This window comes from Embiotoca jacksoni, unplaced genomic scaffold (genome assembly GCF_022577435.1).
Source record: "Embiotoca jacksoni isolate LCO1_2020_lvr unplaced genomic scaffold, fEmbJac1.0.p SCAF_9, whole genome shotgun sequence".
NCBI classification, from domain to species: domain Eukaryota; kingdom Metazoa; phylum Chordata; class Actinopteri; family Embiotocidae; genus Embiotoca; species Embiotoca jacksoni.
Window position 1 is genome coordinate 19,862,184 of NW_027185447.1, and position 21,120 is coordinate 19,883,303.

Consider the following 21,120-nt stretch of genomic DNA (forward strand, 5'->3'; position numbering starts at 1 on the left):
ACACGCACAGACACACACTTTGGCTTTAAATACCCTCAGTGTTAAAGGGTCGTTTCATCCGCGTCTTTCAATGTGCTCAGATTGGTTTGCTATAGTTTGAGATTTCAGATTTACCGAGATCTACTTATAGATGTAGATATTTAGAGATGTAAAGATATTTGATGTCAATTTGTGCTGCTCACATCTATTTATGCATGGTGGATGTGACGTTTTTCTGCGTTACAGATTTTCAAATTATTTCTTAGCACTTTAATCCGAGTAGCAAACCAAGCGCTACTAAGCTCTGCAGAGTCATCTCTACAGCAGATCTTCAAATTTCACAGCGACAGCCTGGATTAATAGACAATACACAGTTTTCCATGTATTTTTGGTTAAGTTGACCTTTTAATGTAGTTGGTTAAAAATTAAAACATTTTGCTTAATGTGCCAGTTACTCGGGCACCGCACGATTTCTCACCCCCAAGCTCGCCTCAAGCAGACCTTGACCTGTTGTAAAATGGCAGTTCATTACATGTTAGCAGTTCTGTTTTTTTTAGTTTCTTCTTCTCCCATATCAGCCATTACAGCAACAGGGTCATCTCACTAAATCATTCACAACACACTCACAAATTCACACAGTTCACAAATTCCACAGGGGCAGACAGCCATCTCCATGACAACGCAGCCTCTTCATGTGGGCACCGGGACAGATAGAAAGGCAAAAGGAAAACAATCAAATTACCTTCACCAAAAAAAAAAAAAAAAAAAAAAAATCTGCCACCAATTAGGTCGCTTGCTGCCAAACTGCAAAAAAACACCCACCACCACCACCACCATCATCATCATCGTCATCATCATCGTCATCGGGGAAGGCAGGAGAAGCAAAAAGAGCAAAAGCTTCGCACTCGGAAGACAAGCTCACTTTCTGTTGACGGCCTTGTTGTCTCTGCATGTGTGAGAACATTTTTAATGTTTATCTGTATCTGTGTGTCTGAGAACGATGAGAGCTAATTAATGTGAGAGGTTACTTGGAAAAATTGTGCGTCGAACAAAAGACATTGATTGCTGTGATTGCTGTAATCAAGGAACTCTCTGACACCTCGGAGCGAAGCAACACAAAAACAAGCTAAAAGTAAAAAAAAAACAAATAAAAAAAACAGGCAAAGACAAGGGGTCCTCAGCAGAAGAAGAAAAGAAATCCTCCTTCCTCTCAGTAGGTACCAGTGTAAGCCAGCTAACGAGGGAGGCAGTGTAGTCGGCTGCTGAGACAGTCAGCATCTCTTGAAAGACCTACAGTTAAGCTGCTCAGCTGCCTCGCCTGTCCCAGTAGCCCCGCGGTGTTTAGTGAGAGGCAGATAAAACAAAGAGAAACTTCAAACGGTATGGGCCCAAAAATAACAGCTAATGGAACAAGGCTGTGAAATGCCATGGTGATAATTATCCAGACTGCCTCTCTTGGCTGGAGAGCCAGATCACACACCCCGTGCAGAATATATTTATTTATAGGAAGAGCAGCTGAACGCTCCAGCCCCAGTGTCACTGGTCTCCAGAGAGCGACTTCAAACACCTCGACGTGCATCTGCATGTGCGCCGTATATTGCATGTACTGCAAATTGTATGTGTCTTTATGTGTAGTTGTTGTTTGTTTTTTTGCCGGTGGTTCTGGTTTCCGTCTCTCTGTATAATTTCCAGAGGATGAGGCAAAAACAAATAGAATTAGTTTTCCCAGTTTCTCCACTTCTTCTTAGTATATTGACCACTGAATCACAATATCTGTCTCTACCTCTGGATACCTTCTACAGACAAATAGGAGATTAAGATCTAACTGCAGCCATTTATTTTCCCTCTTTTGAAGTCACTTTTTAAGGCACAGAAACAAATCTTGGCAAAGTGGATGGACAGCTTTGCCAACAGCCGTGTGTTTATTCTGTTTGGAGCTTATTTTACTGCTGCATTCAGACCGTTATATTTCATAATTTCCTCCCAGACTGTTATTTCTTTATTTTTCTTTCTTTTTTTTTTTTTTTTTCTTTTTTTTCTTTTTTTTACCAAAGATGCACCTGTTAATGTTAGCGTTGTGCATTAGGACTCTTCTTTTTTTTTTTCCTAATGTGATGCATCACAAATAAGCCTGTTGTATTAGGTCGGTAGGTATCATTGTTGGAAAATTTCACACCTGAACGTTTTGATCGGTGCCCAAAAGGCTGTGTTCAAACAAACCTTATCATCAAAAACTTTGCCATGTGCTTCATCCCGCGTGCAGCTGCTGGTGAAGGTGAGCGACGTTCCAGACCTTTCTGCAGGCATCACCTGCTCCTTTGGCAACTTGACAGAGGTGGACGGGCAGGTCAACGGCAACCAGATCCTCTGCGTGTCTCCTGCTGCCAAGGACGTCCCGTTAATCCCCATAGACCAAGGTAGATACAGCAAACACACACATACACAACCCCATGAACGGCATTTAATGCAAGGTGTTGAGTAGTTTGCTTCCAAAAATATATATATATATATATATATATATATTCTCCTTTCTTGTCAATAATACACTGATCTGATAAAGGTGGTTAGATGAAATCACTCACACATCCAAACGCAGTCTTTGTAGGATACCGATTTGTCCCTCGTTGTGCTGCACCGAGCTCGCTGCTCGCCTGCAGACACACTGAAACTCCTTCAGTGATCCAAACCAGAGGCTGTCTATATAACAAGCGCCCACTAATTCAGGATCAGCCGCCACGTTGTGACGTGTGCTAAACACCGGAGCGGCCCACATTAGATCTGATTCAGGATCCGACTGAGGTGCTCTGCCGTGCCGTTCGAGCTGCAGAACAACAAATTACTGCCCTTTGATTCGGCTGACGGTGGATGGGCTAACGTGCAAGGTCGCCCAGACAGGGGACGATTACAGGGAATGACGTGGAAGTTGAGCGGGTGAATTACTGTCTCTGTGTAGCTAAAGAACAGACAGCCGGTGTGTTGTTTTACCTGTAGTGTTACCTGAAAAAGATATGCAAAAAAACAAAAAAAACTAAGAAATAATGATTGTTCACTTAGAGTAAGGAATTTTTACCTTAAAGTCAAACATGTAACATACGATATGACACGCTATGCTATGCAAAGCTACGATACGATACGAAACCAGATACTTATTGTCCCCGTGGGGAAATTCGTCTTGGTCACGTTTTGCTGCATTTGATAGAAGTTTTGCACTTTGGACTTAACATAACATTATTATTATTATTTCAATAGAAACATACATTTATGTGCAATAAATAGCGACGCTAACGTAAAAAGAGACTTAACATAGAACAATACATTCCAACACTTAAGACGTGTCGCACAAATGGGACTACATTACATTTCAAATAACAGCTGTGTATACAAGTTTCAAAACAAAATGGTACAGCATATTGCATGTACGAAAAATACATTCAAAATCTTGGACATAAAGATATGCTAATCACCTCTATTATACTATTCATGGTAATCTCATGACCTTTCAAGGCGTTCCTCCGGCACGGTAAATACTGTATGTAAAATAAACATACCACAGTAGCTCTGGCGTCCATATGTTTGCAAACATACATGCTATATATCATTATGAATATTAACATCTGTTGTTTGACCGTTAAAGGCCTCTTGCTTTGCGAGCCAAGATGGCTGAAGGGTGACAAAAACCAAACACCCTGAATAATATATCACGCGCAGTGTGCAGATATCAATGTGTGTTTTGGAGGGTTCGGTAAATCCTCCTCCCTGTGAGTAAATGACAGCCCTGTTTGCCCAGAGCTCCTACAGGGAGCGCTGCATCAGGCGCTAATATGAATGTTCTCCCTCAGGTAAATGTCAGCCAATCCTCCCTGTAATCCCCCACACCCCACCCCTCCCCCATCCAGCTGTTCGTACCTCCATTTTTTACTCCGCGTTCATTCCGCCCCCCCGAGGCCACCTTCCTCCTGACCTCCCCACTATCCCGCTCCATCTCCAGTCCCCCCCCCCCAGAAAAATCTCTCTATCTGTTGCTTCCCAACATCCAGAGTACACTAGCAGCGACTGGAGGGGAAATCAGGAAAGACAAGAAGAAGGGAGGAGGAGGAGGGGAGTGGTTCTGTTAATGAGATGAAAGGTGGACAAGAATGGAAAATAAAAGATGAAGGAGAAATTAAAATGAAAGTCTGTGCAGGAGCAGAAGGAGAGGTCAGGATAAAGCTGCGAGGACACTGGTCTCATTAAAGGAAATAGCTGGCACTCCTTTCAACTTACGGGAAAAAAAAAGGAACCGAGAAGAGGTTTCGGACAGGACCTCGGTACCACTTTGTCAGATCCTGCGAGACAAATGTGCAGCAGTAGAAGTCTGTTTTATGAGCCCGCGTTACTGACTCGTTTGCAAAAAAAAAAAAAAAAAAAACGGCGATTCGCAGCAGGTGCTGCGGAGAGAACGGGGCGCGGAGGGGTCAGTCGAGCCTCCTACACACTGGATGTCATCGGAAATTCAGGCTGTTCTGCACACGCACGTACACAACACACACACACACACACACACACACACACACACACACGCGCATACACAAACACACACACGCACGCATATTTATTGTGTCTGTCGTCACGTGGGAAGAGATTAGAGCACGTGCAGAACAAAATGCAGGTAAAAAAATTTCCATCTAATTAAATGAGACTGAAATATGAATATTATATTTACATATACTGTATATAGTCACAAGCTCCTCGGGGTTGCCTACATACAGTGCCACACAAGAAATGCTAGCTTCCTAAATACACTTCTGTGCCGAGAACTCAGGATTCAAACAGACTGAGAAAACTATTGAGCATAAGATTTCATTAAATCTGCTCTTCACAACTATGACAAATTATTTACTGACAAAAGATCACAAATATGCCAAAAGCGAAAGAGTATTGATAGATATGTGTCTATGCGTCTACCAAAAAAAACAAAAACAAATCGATTGCAATGTTTTGGAAAAATACCAACAGATCAAGTGTTACATATTGTTAATAACCTTCCCTTTAGAAAGAGTGACGTACACACGGAAAGGCTGTCGGCCTAATGGGATACACTGATATCAATCTAACAGATGATGAAGAGGAGGAATGAGTCCTCCCTGATGTAAACCTGTGGTCAATCTAAACTGTATAAAATAATGGATTACTTCAATTTAACATAGGTTTAGGACTCGTGTAAAAACATCGCCTCTTGTCTGAGAAGTGTTTTAGATGATTCTCTTGTTATAATCTTATTTTTACCTATGTATTTTTGGTCGACAAGGCACGCGTTTGATTGTTGCTGTACATGCTTGTATAATGCAATGTATAATATAGTGTTGAAAGAGTCCAATAAATGCTGATCTCTTGTCTCCTCTCGTTCAGATTGGTCAGGCGTCGAGCTAAGGCTCAACTCCAAGGAGACCGGTCAGATGCTCATCAGCACAGAGGTCAAGTTTTACAACTGCAGCGTCCACCAACTGTGAGTATCGCTCTCTGAGACCGTTCATCTACTCTTCGTTTACGAAAACAAAGCCTCAGGCTGGCTGCCCCAAAAAAAAACCCGAATCAATGCTCTGGGAATTAGTTACAATTTGTCCTTAACCTTAGCCGGGGCCCGGTCCCCTAAAAATATCCCCTGTAAAAACTAATGCAACGTGATCGCTGGCTGCTCCCTGCGCTCCATAACGGGAAGTTTCTCGGTTGTTGGGCTAATGAAGCCCTCTTCTCAAACATGCGGCGCTACAAAGCGCTCTGCTCTCCGCCTAACAGGTCTTCAGAGGAGATTTCATGCCCGTTTTCATGCCACGTCTGCCCCCTGATTGAGTGATGTTGCATTGAATCCCTCGGATTGGGGATCTCTGTGTCTGCCGTGCCTTTTTTTTTTTTTTTTGCGATTGCTCGCTTCATTCCAGTGTGGCAGATTCTGTTAGTGCGAGATCCAAAGAACCTCACCGAGTCGAGAGTATTACCGGATTGAGCGCGGCAGATGTAAGGCCATCGGAGCGGTGACACTAGCAGGGGTGCAGGAATCATAGCGTGTCGTATTATCCTTTGACGATCCCCCTCGACATCAAAACCAAAATGTTTTAGCCGCTGTCTCCTCTGCCAGATAAACGCTGGCGGTGTTACTCTGCGTCTCTCCCTCCTCCTCCTCTCTGGTTTTCCAGCTTTACGTGGTTGTCTGCTGTCTGAGAAGCACAGAATGCAATTACCAGCTCTCACATCGGCTCCGTTAATCAGCAATGACAAACATACTTATACACGGAGCACACAACACACAGAGAGGAGAAAGATGAATCCACTTGAAAAGGGCATACGCTCTTCCTCTCGCGCTCTGATGCCAGCTCCAGCTCTCTCCCTCCCTCCCTCCCTCTTACACACACATACTGTACTCTCTATTTGCCTGTAGGTAAATTAGCCCTATTCTTCTGAATTAGTGGGCTCGCCGCAGACACCTCCCATGCTTTTTGCAGCAATGAATATTTCACAATAAACAAGTGCGCACGGCTCCACCTTATATCAGGGGGAGGAAGGAGACGAGGGGAGACACTCGAGACTAAGATGCACTCTCTGAACAACTGTTCATGAATACATAGTGTAGTAAATGCCATCGCAATCAATTAAAAGTGAGCGTTTTCTTTGCTATGGCAACATGCGGAGAGTAACAGCAGCCTCACATTTACACTTCCTGTTTTCTTCTCCGTTCTTGTGTCTCTCCATACGTTCATTAATTTATCCACGCATGTGTAGGTGGAGTACATTTCTGCTAATTTGTACATCTGCTGTACAATATTTCAGAGGGAAATATTGGACTTTTTTTTTGGCCTGCAGTTAATTTTAAAAACATGCAAGGAGTGTGTAAGCTTTAATGTGTTGTTTTATATCAATTTAAACTACTTAAAAATAAAAATAAATAGTTCAGAAAAGCTGCACTCCATATGTCATATTAAAAAGCTGCTTCCACATTTATGCTTTAGAACTAATGATCCAGTGATATAATGCATATTAATGGTACATAGACAGGGATAATTTTGTAGAGGAATGAGTACATTTGATATTTTCAGTGCCTAAATATGAATGCAGGATTTAAAAACTTCCCATAGTTTAATCTCTAATTCACGACCCGGGCGCCTCTGACCTTCGAACTCTTCATGTCACACACTGACACATGTTCACCGTGATCGCCAAAATACCCTCTGAGACGGATAGATGCCAAAGTTCCTAAAAAGAAACTCATCACTAAGAAAGCGATACAAAAAAATTATCCTGAATATGAATAATGATCAAACTTTTAGCTAAGTTTACTTTCACAAGTGTCTGTAAGGTGACACAAACACACACACACACACACACACACACACACACACACACACACACACCTAACAGTCAGTACATTACAACAAAGCACGGCTGCACCGGTGTCTCATTTGTCCTCATTATACTCATCACTCCGTCTCTCGCCCTGTTATTTTTTCTCTCCGTCTGATCGGTGTTATGAGTTCCATAATATTCGTTCACACATGACGTGCAGTATTGATGTACGGCGGCAGGAAATATATGCAGAGAACTTGGCCCCTACAGCTATGAGCTACTGTGCCAACCGCAAGGGCACAACAACAGCAGGTGCCCACTCGGGATCTAAACTCATTTCCTATGCCCTCCCCCCCCACACACACACACACTTTGGCAAACTCTGCTGTCCCTCCTTGACGCCGCTGCTGTTTTACATTTTCCTCCCTGACACTCGCTCACTCAGCGTGCGCACTCACGTGTGTTTGTTTCTTTGTGTGTGTTCGTGCAGGTGTCTGTCGTGTGTGAACAGTGCCTTCCGCTGCCACTGGTGCAAATACCGCAACTTGTGTACCCACGACCCCTCCAGCTGTTCCTTCCAAGAGGGACGAGTCAACGCTTCTGAGGTGGGTGGAACACACACACGCACACACACACACACACACACACACACACACACACAACCTATCTTTCCCCTCTGTCCTCTCTCAGTTTTCCTCCCGCCTGCGTCTTTTGCTGTGTGTTCCAGCTCGGTGTCAGCCTCGGGGCATGTCTTCAGAAAGACAGCCGTCTAAGCTTCTTCTGTTTTCCAAAAATGGCGCCTCTCATGCAGAGCTCTTGTTCTCCGCAGCAGCAATTAACAGCCTATTATCCCCGGAGTTATTGAGCTTCGGGTGTCCTGACGATGACACGCGATCACTCCGACCGTGTCAATCATGGGAGGTTTGAAACAAACTGCTTGAAATGTGCCCGCGTGGTGTGTATGTTAGTTTCCGTGGCTATGCACACATACACTACTTAGATATTTGCCTGTGGAGACGGTTTGTTTTTGCTTACCTAAACCCCGTTACACTAAAGAATAAAGAAGTGTGTTTCTAACTGCTCCTTTGAGTGTTGACAGTACACAGCAACACCGCTACAGGCACCTTTTGCAGTGTTTTTTGTTTATTTTTTTTAATTTCTTGCTTCATTAATTAGATGATGAAGATATGTTTTTACTCTGTGTCAGTTTTATGACTAAATATCAGCCTATTTCTTTCTTGCAGGTGTTTTGATAGAATCATCCAGTAAAATAAAGCTGTATTCGAATAGATTGCCTTTATAGGATCGCTGTATGATGTCATATCTATGACCGAAGACGACTCCAGATTTAAGGATGTGAAAAGCTAAAGGCCACCGAGACCAAAGCCATTTTCTTCGAGCAAATGTTTCTTTAATGTTAAATTGCCAACAGAATTGACCTCTAATTACTGCCGAACACTTTGAAGCACCGAGCACTAATATCATTTCTTTTCTATTTTTTTTTGCCAGCTGAGCAGTTTCGTAATTTCTCTCTTGACAATGTGTTCTTTAACCTCGCTGATATCAGCTCAGAGTCTTCCAGTGTCACAGAAGTCACTTTTCATCTAACTTAGAATTAATTTCCCGCTTCAATCGCACTTATTGTGTTTCCCACTTCTTATTATCTTTTATCAATCTCGCATGAATTGTGGCAGGGTTTTTTTTCCTGTATAGTTGACACTCGCGGTGCTCTCCGCTCTCCTCCCCGTGTTTGTTCCCCTGCAGGACTGTCCCCAACTGGTGCGCTCCGAGGAGATCCTGATCCCAGCGGGGGAGGTGAAGCCGATAACCCTGAAGGCCAAGAACCTGCCGCAGCCTCAGTCTGGCCAGCGGGGCTACGAGTGCGTCCTCCACATCCAGGGGGTCAGCCACCGAGTCACCGCCCTCCGCTTCAACAGCTCCAGCGTGCAGTGCCAGAACAGCTCGGTGGGTTCGGCTGACGCGTTGATTTGAATAAGCGACGCATAATCTGGTGAATTTGTATCATTTACTTGGTAAACGCTGTACATTAAGTACATCAAAATAAGTAATTACATGGGTTATATTACTGTTTGTATAAAACGAGTGTGTGTGTGTGTGTGTGTGTGTGTGTTTATGGTTGTGGATGCGAGTGAGTTAGTGGAGATACAGTGGACCCAGCCTTGTAATTACACTGGAGAAGACTGCAGCATGGCTCTGCCCTCCAGTCAGGAACGCACTGACTTCTGCAGTATTCCCACAGGAGCCATGAACATACACATTTTACTCTCTTGCTCTCGCTTTGTCCCCCTCCCTCTCTCTCTCTCTCTCACACGCACACACACACACACACACACACACACACACACACACACACACACACACACACACTTGCACAATGAAAGTCAGGCTGGAAATAAGGGCATAGGAGGCAGTTAAGGACAACATCTATAAAGGCCAGAAGGGAAGCTCAAGCTTCGGACCAGCTGTCCCCATTTCTTGCGCTTTTTTCACTTTGTCAGCTCTCAGATGTTGAGATGATGTAAGTTTGCGGTAACATTGGAAGGACGCGGCGCCGCATATACAAGGACTCATGGGGATTTCAATTCCCGAACGTCCCATTGAAATCCTCCTCTTTGTGTCTCTTTTTTTCATTTTTTTTTTTTCCAACCTTCATCCCCGCTCTTCCTCGCCACCCTTGGCCTCCAGTATCTGTACGAGGGAATGAAAATCAGCGAGCTGCCAGTGGATTTCTCGGTGGTGTGGAACGGCAACTTCATTATTGACAACCCGGAGAACATTCAAGGTACAAACAAAAGATGCTGCTGTCAACGTGCTGGCAAAAAAAGGATGAATATTGACAAATGTAAATGTTCTTCATCATTTGTGTACACTTTTTTTTTTTTTTTATCAAAACAGAAGTCAAGACAGGATGTGTGTATTTACTGATACACGATATAAATCACAGTAGTTCCGACCCAGAGATCTGATTGGTCGACTGTACATGTGGAACGTGCTCAAATCCGCATGACATCGTACCGTGTTCAAATATTACTCCGCCATCTCAATGGGAATATATAATTGGAATTAGATTTTATATTATATGCACTATAATGTTGTTTTTACCTGTTATAGGCCTATTAAAGGTGACACATTCGGTCGGTCGGAATACTTCCTGGAGTAGTAAACATTGCACACGATACATAAGAGTCTTCTGACGTGACTGATTGTTTCCCATTTGTTAGTCGTAGCCCGTGTGTTGCCATGGAAACGGAGATCGCAGTAACACAGAGTTTTATATTTTGAGAGCGAATTGCCCCATGATATGAAAACATTTTGATTTGATATTTCATTCAGATGGTAACATGTCATATAATCGCTTTATTACACACGAGTGTGTGCTTTAACGTCATTATTAACACAACAGCGATGCGGTCAGGACCGCGGCGCTTCGAGTAATATTGTTGAATTAAACATTATAGTAAAATATTTGTTACATAAAAAAAAAAGTGATATTTCCCTCACAAGCAGACCTCCTGTAAATTTTCCTTTAATTAAAAAAAAAGAAAATACTCAGTTACTCTGTGTTCACTGTGCTGCTTTCTTTTTTTTTTTCCCACAGTGCACTTGTACAAGTGTGCAGCCCAGCGGGACAGCTGCGGCATGTGTCTGAAGGCAGAGAGGAAGTTCCAGTGCGGCTGGTGCAGCGGAGAGGGAAGGTGTACGCTGCGACACCACTGCCCTCCCATCAACCCTTACACCACCCGCTGGCTCAACCTGTCCAGCAAGAATGTGAAGTGTACCAACCCACGCATCACCGAGGTCAGTACCCACAATCCCACAGTCTGTCCTTCCTGCCCGCCCACCCACGCAGATCCAGCTCCGATCAATACGCAATAATCAGAAGATCGTGAGGCACATGAGAAGAAACTAAATCCGGGGCGGGGTGCTCTGACACAGAGTAAAAACATATCTCCACCTTTTTCTTTTTTTTTTCAAGTGAGGAAATAAAATGTCTGATTGAAATTAATTTACGTGTTTTGAGAGTTTAAAGATCTGAAGAGTATGATTCAAGAAAGCCAATAAAAACAAATCAAATTTGTTGTAATTACATCAACTCGAAGCCTTGTTATGATCCCCTGCTATTTGCGCAGTAAAACCTATTGCATAACATGGTTATACAAACTCAGCACTTCCTGTGTTATTTCAAACATTTATTGGACAGAAACCCCTTATTTCTTAAAAAGGCTTTTATTGTAATACATTTGCAGGAACGTGTTGTGACCGAAGTCGTACAACCACACTTAAGATCAATAATTTCAAACAGCCGTTAAAAAGTTACAGAATTCTCTCGTTAGAAATACACATTATTGACTTGCCAACGTAGGAGCGGAGATTACATCTTAAATACAAATAGCACTGCACCCCTGCTTTAAATTCAAAAGTTCACAGCTCGAACAGCTTGATCAGCCATTCCCTTTGGTGACAATAGTTATGCTGTTAAATACCTGCTTTGTATTCTCCAAAGCACATCATGATCACGAAAGTGCAGTAAACCCAGATTCCACTCGATTCTGGCACGTTCTGTTTTCCAAAAGTTGAACTGATAATAGCGGAATTCTTAACAGACCACTTAGACTCTCGACAGTAAAATGTCTGATTTGCATTGAGAGCCACTGCTTGAGAAGCACGCTATTTTACTCCGCTCTGTTTTTTGTCCGGACTCGGGAAGAATGAGCGTAAACCTTCGACGGGCTCTCCGGCGTGCCGGCCCTGCCCAGAGCCTACAGATCTTTCAATGTTTGGGCTCTTTCAGGCTGCCTTTTACCTCCTCTTTCTTCTTTCTGAATCTCTTTTTCTAATTGAGAGAGAAAGGTGTTGATTTGTTTATGTGAGAGTTCTTTTCACCTTCAGTACTCATCCGAGGGTAAGGACACACACACACACACACACACACACACACACACACACACACACACACACACACAGGGCCAGAGATATTCCGTTTTAAAGGGCTGTCTTTTTGGCATCTGTGCATGCTTCACAAGGACAAGGCAAGACAACTCTTAAAATGTAATGTCTTTTGTCTTCACACAAGGTTATTCCAGTCCTCTGAAAGTAATTTTAGGACAAACAAATGTTAAAATGAGAACTTCACAATCATACCTTTGAATAACGAGTTGTTTTGATTGTGGCTACCCAACAATTATTTATTTTGAATACCTTGCTATTCATCCAGATAACACACAACTGTTCCTGTGTGCCTATTTCCTTCCCCTCCCATTGCAACCACCTCACCCAATACACTGGATGTCCTCCACCTCACCAACACCAGGGTCACGACCTGGAAGTGCTCATTTGTTCTCCATAAGTGGGCCTTTGCTGGCTCAGGCTTCATCCTCATCCCGCCCGCTGGGTGTTTGCTGTCACAGAGGAGTCACGTCAGGAGGGACATGCTTTCTAATTAAGCTTGGTAACACACCAGTGCGCTGTGGTTAACCCACCAGACCTCTGTTCAGCCACATCGATTCATTTGGCTCCTCGTTACTCTACCACATACTCGCATCTAACTCTTAGCCGATTGAAACTGAAGTTAACGACGTGGTTAATTAATTCGTGCAGAAAATGAATCCAGAAAAACAGAAGAAACTCATCCCTGCTTCTTTTTGTTTTGTATTCAGCTTCTCCATTCTTTCTCTTTTTCTGTCTTCTACACCCACGTCTTTTCTTCCTCTCCGTGTGCTTCTGTGTGTCACTATCTCTGCCTCTTCCTGGTGAATCAGGTCCATTAAGCTTTCAGCTTGTCGTTTTATGCTACGTGCTCGTAGCCACCCAGTGCGACATACCTGTTAATCTCCCTGTTCCCATCAGTGTTATGATCAGGGTATGTGATTTCAAAGGCACCACCAGCCCCATACCTTAGTCTGTCACTGAATTAGAAATAATGTGAGACTTGCAAATATTCAGGAGAACCCTGAAGAGTATTTGAAGTGTTTTTATGCCTCCTCAGCTGGAGGAATTGTGTTTTTAGGTTGTCCATTTGTCCCGTTCTCATGAACGCAATATCTTAAAAACGCCTAAAAGGAATTTGGTCAAATTTGGCAAACACATTCACTTGATATCAAGGATGTACTGCTTAGATTTTGGTGGGCAAAGTTTAAAGGTCAAGCTTATTACGACCCCAATTTGAAAAATTCTGATAAACATGATATCTCAGGAACACCTGGATGAAATTTCTTCCAATGTGGCACAATTATTCGCTTGGCCTCGATGATGGACTGATTAGAGTTTGATGGTCAAAGTTCAAAGTCACTGTGACCTCACGTGACCCTCATCCGTCTGTCCCGTTCTTGTGGAAGCAATATATCAAGAACGCCGTGAGAGAATTTGTTAAAATTTGGCAAAAACATTCACTTAGTACCAACGATGACCTGATACGATTTTAATGTTTAAAGCTCAAAGTTCGAGCTCACTGTCACCTTACATTAACAAATACCATTGAAAGCCATTTTTCAGGAATATTTTAAGGGATTTTTTATTTTTTTATTTTTTTTATTTTGTCACAAATGTTTACTTTAGCTCATCAATGAACTGTTTAGATTTTAGAGGTCAAAGGTCAAGGTCACTGAGAGTTCAATATCTATATGGGTTTGGACAGATGTACATGTTAACTACAACTTGAGTGGAGAGACATACAACTGACTGTAATTCTTGTTTTAGATGGAAATGCTCACAAAGAACTCACAAAGTTACTAAAATGATCAGTCTTATCTGTGAGACTTACAGTACATATAACATATAAAAAGATTACATATAAAATATTTGTTTGTCAAAGTTTGGGAGAATCAAAGCAAGGACCTACAGGTGTGTTTATGGTCAGGAATCAATCAGAAACCCATTATATTTCAGGGGCAATCTCCACCTGATATCCACAAGAGCCTGTAGTCTGAGCTAGAAATATGAGCAACAAACCCATCGTGCAGGATTGTTATGTAGTGTTGCAGTGATGATACCAAAAGCCGTGTTGGGAATTAAGAAAAACACATACTAATTTCAAAGTATACTTCGTAAACTGAAGGGAAAACGCCCAATGAAAGTGATTCACACACAAATGTAATAATTATAAATTGTTCTTCAAAGAAAAAATACAAAGTATAGAGTGCCTTACATAATCAGTGTTGCAGATTCAGTATTCTATATCCGGAGATGTACTGTATGACGTTGAAATCGTGAATGTATGGAGGATTTGAGTGAGTCAACAGAGAGAACAAAGAATTAAATTGTGGGAAGAACAAAGGGGGGGGGGGCACCTGTGGACTATCTGAGCTCGAATGTGTTTACGGCTGTAGGTGGAAAAACCAACTCTGCATGATGGGCGCGCACCTCAGACACACACAGACACACCTTTTATTTCTCCTCCTCATCGGCGGTGAAGTCTGCGTTGGTTTGTGTCCCCCTCCGCCCCCCCTCGTCTCTCAGTGATTACAGTTTCTTTAAGAAGTAGACATCCCCCTGGTGGGCTGAATTTATTAATAAATTTGGTTTTGATTGTATGCACCAAAGCCCCCATCATGAGCTGATTTGTATACATATGAGCACATTAGTAGATGTGCCTACCAACAGATAGGCCTTTTGAATAATTAATGTTTCTATTAAGTGCCATGGTGCCTCCCACCATGGGCCATTAATATTGAAGAGATATAAGCCCCCGCTAACAGCACGGGGAACAACATCAAATGAAGCTGGGAGTTGGATGGGCAAATGAAAGGCATCTGCTCGATGGGCTTTGGCCGTGGCTTCTATATGGGTTTACAGTAGAGCTCCCCTGCCTCCCAATGATAGCAAATATAAACATCTATCTGTAGCCTTAGGAAAGAAAAACAAAACAAAAAATGCATTCCTCTCAGTCCCTCACACAGTGCTTATTGTTGATATTTTGAACACACAAGGATAGTGGGTTGTCAGTCAGTAACAGACTACAGCTGAACTCGCTGCTGTTACCCTACTTACCTTCACTGAACCTGCCAGTTCCATAGAAAATACTGCACATTAAAACAAGTCTCCAGCCCACACATGCAAACCTTGCACTAAAATGTACAGTATCAGTCCACCCACTGATGAAAACTCCTCTTTATCTGATCTTTTCATTTTTTGTTTTCTCCTCTTTACACACTAAAAGCTCCCCTTCATCACTGCCCCTATCTCGCCGACGACTACGAGACATTTAAGAGCCCATAAAGTATTTAGGATGCAGTTTGTTTTCGAGTAACAAGTGAACAGCAGGGTTTTTTTTTTTTTATCAAGCCCATTAAATGCTACTCACAATTAAATGTGACATGCTCGAATTAGTCGTCTGAAAAGAGTCCAAAGACAAAAAGATGAACTGCAAGCTTCATCGTTGTATCAAGGGTTGTTTAATTCCAAAAATATGCAGCTATGGCAGGAATGGAAATGCCTCTCCTGTTGCGTGGTGTAGGAGAGTCTCTTCAGGGCATTGAGCAGGTAAAACCTTTGTTGGCTGTCCAATATTAAAAGATGATAGTAAAGGATATACAGTATTGTTTATTTTAATGATGGATGAGGTGATAAAATATTATTCCTTCTGAATAGTCTTGGTCAGCTGCTGTAGTTCCAGCAACGTGCCGGGCTTTCATCGCCCGAAGGCAGCCGGCTCGGCATATTGCTCTCTGGCGAATGCATTTAGTTTGGCTTTGGCTGCATCAGCACATCCTTCCCCACCATTACTCCAGCTGAATATGTCAACGCCACGCTGACAGACGACCCCGGGTTGTTCCCGCTGAAAGCCATTTCTCCCCTCTGTCTCCATACTTAGCATTTTTGCTCCAAAATAACAGATTATCTTCTGCAAAGAGAACCTTTTCTTTTCTAGAACTTCCTTTCTTGTGGATTAAAACGTCTTTCTTTTCAAATTTAGGTCACACCATCCTTCTTTAGTCTTTCTACTGTATGTTTTTTTAAATCCTCGGGAATGTCTAAGGAAATAGTCGTAAGTGGCCGATACTTTGATCGCCTAAACTGGAGGGGGATAGATTATGCTGGAGAGAGTGCACGAGTGGGAGCAGGGAGAGCAGCGTGCGAGCTGACTGGCTGTTTGCTGGGAATTACCCTCTATTGACAGTGTGACAATGCCAGGCGGGCAGCAGCACTGCCGCTAAAAGGATTACACAGGGCGCATGGCATAGCAGCACTGGGTGGGAACAGGGGGAGATGTGGAGGGGGTGGGGGAGCGAGGGCAGCGGGGTGTGCATGCATGTCCAATGAGGCTTTCTCTTCCTCTTCCTCCCCTGAAAGTCTGTGTGCGTGGAGACAAACAAGCAAGCTGGTGCTTAGAGGAGGAAGATGTGTCATCTAGCCTGAGGGAGACGAGATGATGAAAGACAGGAGGCAAAAAGAAGAAGGAAAAAAGGGATGCAAAGAAGAGGGGAGACACAGGGACGAACTCCACCTTTCAAAAGATGATCTGATTTCGGTACGATGCGTCTGGTCCGTAAAGGTCATCAGAATCAAGTTTACAGGCAAATCTCATGTAAAAAGAAGGATCCTTTATAGTTTGAGCTCCTTTGTTTGTGTAAGAAGTGCAGACACAGAGACAAAGAGCGGCGCTTCTCTCACGCCTCGCAGCCCGGAGACATCGGTAGCATGCGTCTTTGATGTGGCCGTTTCTCTATGATCCCGATGAATCGAGGCTCTGTGTGCCAATGGGGAGCTCAGTCAAATGGGTTTCATGCATGGATTAGACTGTCCCTCCTGTGCTTGGTCCACCACGGGAAGGGCTCCATTTCAGCCTCGAGGGTAGAATGAGGAGGTCTCCTAAGCTTTTAGCATGCCCGTCCGTGATGGAGCGGACCGCCGTCCTGTCACCGTCCCCTGGCTCACCTGTCACCCGTCTCGGGTTGATGGGGGACCGAGCGGAGTGGCATCCACTTTCCCCTCTGCTGCTCATCATCCCGTTTTCTTCCTCCCAAGTATTTCTTTATTTTTTCCAAGCTCTCTATTTCTTTATATTTTTTTACTCATTTTCTCTCCCTCCCTTTTTCCTCTCTCTTGTTTTCTCAGGCCCTCAGATTGCTTATGTAACCATCACTAAGTCTACTCGAATAGCTGCCGCCATCGCCTGACATGGATATATTTAGCCATTATGTTTCCCCTCCACCCCACACACCCCACCCCACACCCCCACCCTCTATACCCTGCATGCCCAAGCAGTGCTAAAAGATTCATGTATTCAGACCCCTCAGGCAGCGCAGTGACACACTTACTTTACATCCAGAGCAATTAATGTCCACTGAATCTAGATTACAATGCCTGCGTCCCACAGGGAAGCCGCAATGCCCTAGTGGGTGTTGGGGGGGAGGGAGGAGGGAGGGCGAGGTGGGGTGGGGAGGGTGCACAGCAACCTCTTACAGGGGTTTGCCAGCTCAGTGAGCGGGTACAACTGACTGTTGGTTTTTTTCTTCCCCCCCCTTCTGCTTGCATGGCCAGTAATAGCATATTGATTGTTTACATAGCAGCAGCAGCTCCACACAGCAAAGTGACAGTCATCTCCTTCCCACTGCCCTCCTCTCTCTCTCCCTCTCTCACGTCCTTTTACTTCCCCGTCCACCAAACAATATTGTTGGTCTTTCTTTATCTTCTTCCTTTTTTTTTTTATTTTATTTTTCCTGTCTCCTTGCTCTCACTCCTGTTTCCTCCTCCTCCTCCTCCTCCTCCTCTCTTGTTCAAAGGGCTGGACGACGGCCAGGTTGGAGCCTCAACAGGGCTCTGCAGCACAGAAGGCACTGTGCCACCCTGTGCCAAGGTCATGCTGGGCAGCCATATTGCCTTTTATGAGTAGGTGGTCTGCACTAAGCATTAATATGGCCCCTTGTTAGATTCACCGTCTCTGACAACAGCACTAGTTTCTAAACAGGCAGCTGTCCAGAATCTTTATAATCCCCCTTACTCTTTTTTTTTGTTATTATTCTGATGTTTCTTATATTGGACATAGTGTAGAAGAAAAGAAAGTAAAACAAAAACAAAAAAGTATGGTTTTCTTGTGTGTGTTTGGATGTAGTTACATATTCCATAAAAAGAGCTACAAAAACAAGTGCCAATATCTGCAGTTGTGTTTAGTACATGCTCTTGGCACAATGACTCGTGGCATGTTCTGACATTCAGTGAGTGTAGGAGTGGGGAGCGCTTTTAATTGCTTTTACAGCCACCTGGACCGAAAGAACATATTTACCCTTGAGCGTCCACGGTAACCTGTATTCATGTACGTGTCTATAAGAGAAGGCGCATCACTGAAGACTGAAATATCTTCATGTCTGACTTTCACTGTTTTTTAAACCCTTGCAGGTGACCCCGGTGGCCGGGCCCCCGGAGGGAGGCACGCGGGTGACCATCTACGGCACAAACCTGGGTCTGGCATTCTCTGACATGGTGGGCAACGTGGAGGTGGCGGGTGTGAGGTGCAGCCCCGTAGAGGACGGCTACATCATCGCCGAGCAGTAAGTCACGCAAACGGGATGCGCAGCAACATGATTGCTTTTGGTCATTTGCTGATTCTTTGGAAGATTTTACTTAATTCTTCTTTTAAATTAACTGAAAGCAGTTGGGAAAAAGGTTTGCCACATCTCAGCGTGATAATTCTTTAATCAGCCAATTATCCCACTTTGTAAACAACACAATTTTCCAGCCAGCTGTCTTTATAGGAGAGCTGTGTACTATTAAATCATTATCAGATAAATAATTTTGGAATAAACATTAACACAAGCCAATTGCGGAAATATTTAGCTGAAACGGTAGTTTGTGGAATAATTAAAGATATTATATTGTAAAGGGTTTTATCATTCATGTTATTTTCATAATGAATAAGATATATAGGACTTGTGTGGTGAATGTGGTGTTGTAGTTTCCTTCGCACGGTTCAGCCAATCACAATTAGCCAGTCAGCTCCTGTTAGCAAGATCAGTAACAATATTGAAGTATTCTGAATCAACTGAATGTAGTTTCTGTAAATATATTGTCTATAATGAAATAATAAAAATCCTAACCAATAAAATTCAGTTATTATTAGAGGGAATGACCAATTTAAAAAAAAAAAAATGTCTTCAATTACTTCACAAATTAATAGTTAATTCATTCTTATAAGTTTATGTCATGTGTCTTTATATTTGTTCAGTAGTGAACATTTTGGGGTTTCATAACACAAAGCTATAGACGAGTAAACATGCATTAAATCAGTTATTAACACCCATAATACTGTGCATCTCGCCTGGGTTTTAACAAACTCATCAACATGGTATTGCGACCAAGCGGCAACCAGCAGCGACGTCAACAATTGGTTTGTGAACGGCCGTTATGAAGCCTCGAGTTCGGATTTTGACCGGCGACATTTGCAAGTTTGGAGTCGGTAGAGACCATATTTGGATAAGCTGGGGGGGAGCGAGCGAGTGGAGGATCTGATCCGATTGGAAAGCAGACTATACTACGTCTCGCCCACCGATAGCTGTAACCTGACTGCACCACAGACCTGTCAATCAAACAGACACTCCCCCACAGAATGGCTATTTTAAGATGATTTTCAAAGTTTTAGCGAGAATATTTTTAGATGGACAGCCAGAAAACTAATAAGAAGGAGCGACTTGAGCTAACTACACTAAAATAACTGTATGACGAGTTGAACGGGAGTCAATGGAGCCGGAGGTCTTCCGCATCTGCCTCATCTTTCAGACCCGGATGCTGCGTCCACTTTTGTATACAGTCACGTGACAAAAAGCTTCTTCTTCTTTCCCCCACCATCGCTGCGATAATGAAAACTGGAACAGGTCCAGACAGTCTGGTCCTGAGATTGCCGTTCTACCCCCTGCAGCACACTCGCCCAGCACTCTCTCTCTCTCTCTGTGGCTCATCTAGTCAGCAACAATCCCCTAACAGCTGTGTGTGTTTACTTGTGTTTACCTCCTTAATTGTCCCATGCTGTGTGTACATCACGGTAAAGCCTGTCCCGTTCACCCTGAACTAATGAAACGCGGCCCGCGCTGCACAACTCAACCCATCTCCCCCTCGGCTAGACAGGCAGACGTGTGTAGACTTAGAAACCCGGCGCCTGATGGTGGTTTAACCTCCTCAGGTGATGCGAGCCTCACGTGAGATAAACGGGGCTGCACACATATGCTTTAATTTACACTTAATGTCTATCAACGTATTTGGATTAGGATTAGGTTGGACTGCCTTTGGGTGTTGTGCCTTGTTGGTGGAGGAAACGCACTTCTATATGAAATGAAAAAGAAAAAAAAAAATCCTATTAATGTTTTTAACAATGCCATACAGAAAGCACAAAAACACTCATTATGCAGCTGGTATAGGTTAGATAATTATACCGTGGAAAATCAATGCAATATGAGGAAATAAAATATATAAATATGAAGTGAAGTACAACGTTCCCATTGTAAACTCATTACTGGGTACTACAAGCATCACATCTCCCTGGAAATATTACAGTAATAGTTTTAGAGGTTTGGGGTTTTTTATGCTCAGAAATAATTGGCTTTTCTTTCAGTTGGTGGGAAATTGTCTCTGCAATGTATATCAGTGAGGAAATTGTGTGAAAGTTTTGACATATAGCCGTGCACTGACACAGATAAGACACACATACATTGAGTGAACACACACACAGCCGTGCGCACACACAGGCTATCACAGTCATGGCTCTCAGAGGAGCCTTTAACCCTAATTCTTTCCTTGGCCTACTTCTGCCCTTGGAAAGAGAGCAGCTCAGCACTGCACCATTCCTGTAACTCAAACAATTATGATGATTGTCCT

General features: G+C 43.3%; 1 protein-coding gene across 2 annotated transcripts in view; it reads left to right on the forward strand.

Moving 5' to 3' along the window:
- The window catches only part of plxna2 (plexin A2), a 190,152-nt gene that overhangs the window by 115,343 nt on the left and 53,689 nt on the right, over window positions 1–21,120 (forward strand). For both annotated transcript variants that reach the window (XM_069141700.1, XM_069141698.1), the window contains exons 7-13: window positions 2,243–2,396; window positions 5,368–5,464; window positions 7,787–7,901; window positions 9,061–9,261; window positions 10,003–10,099; window positions 10,916–11,115; window positions 18,652–18,803. In XM_069141700.1, coding sequence (XP_068997801.1) covers window positions 2,243–2,396; window positions 5,368–5,464; window positions 7,787–7,901; window positions 9,061–9,261; window positions 10,003–10,099; window positions 10,916–11,115; window positions 18,652–18,803 — 1,016 coding nt within the window. The remainder of the gene's footprint in view (window positions 1–2,242; window positions 2,397–5,367; window positions 5,465–7,786; window positions 7,902–9,060; window positions 9,262–10,002; window positions 10,100–10,915; window positions 11,116–18,651; window positions 18,804–21,120) is intronic.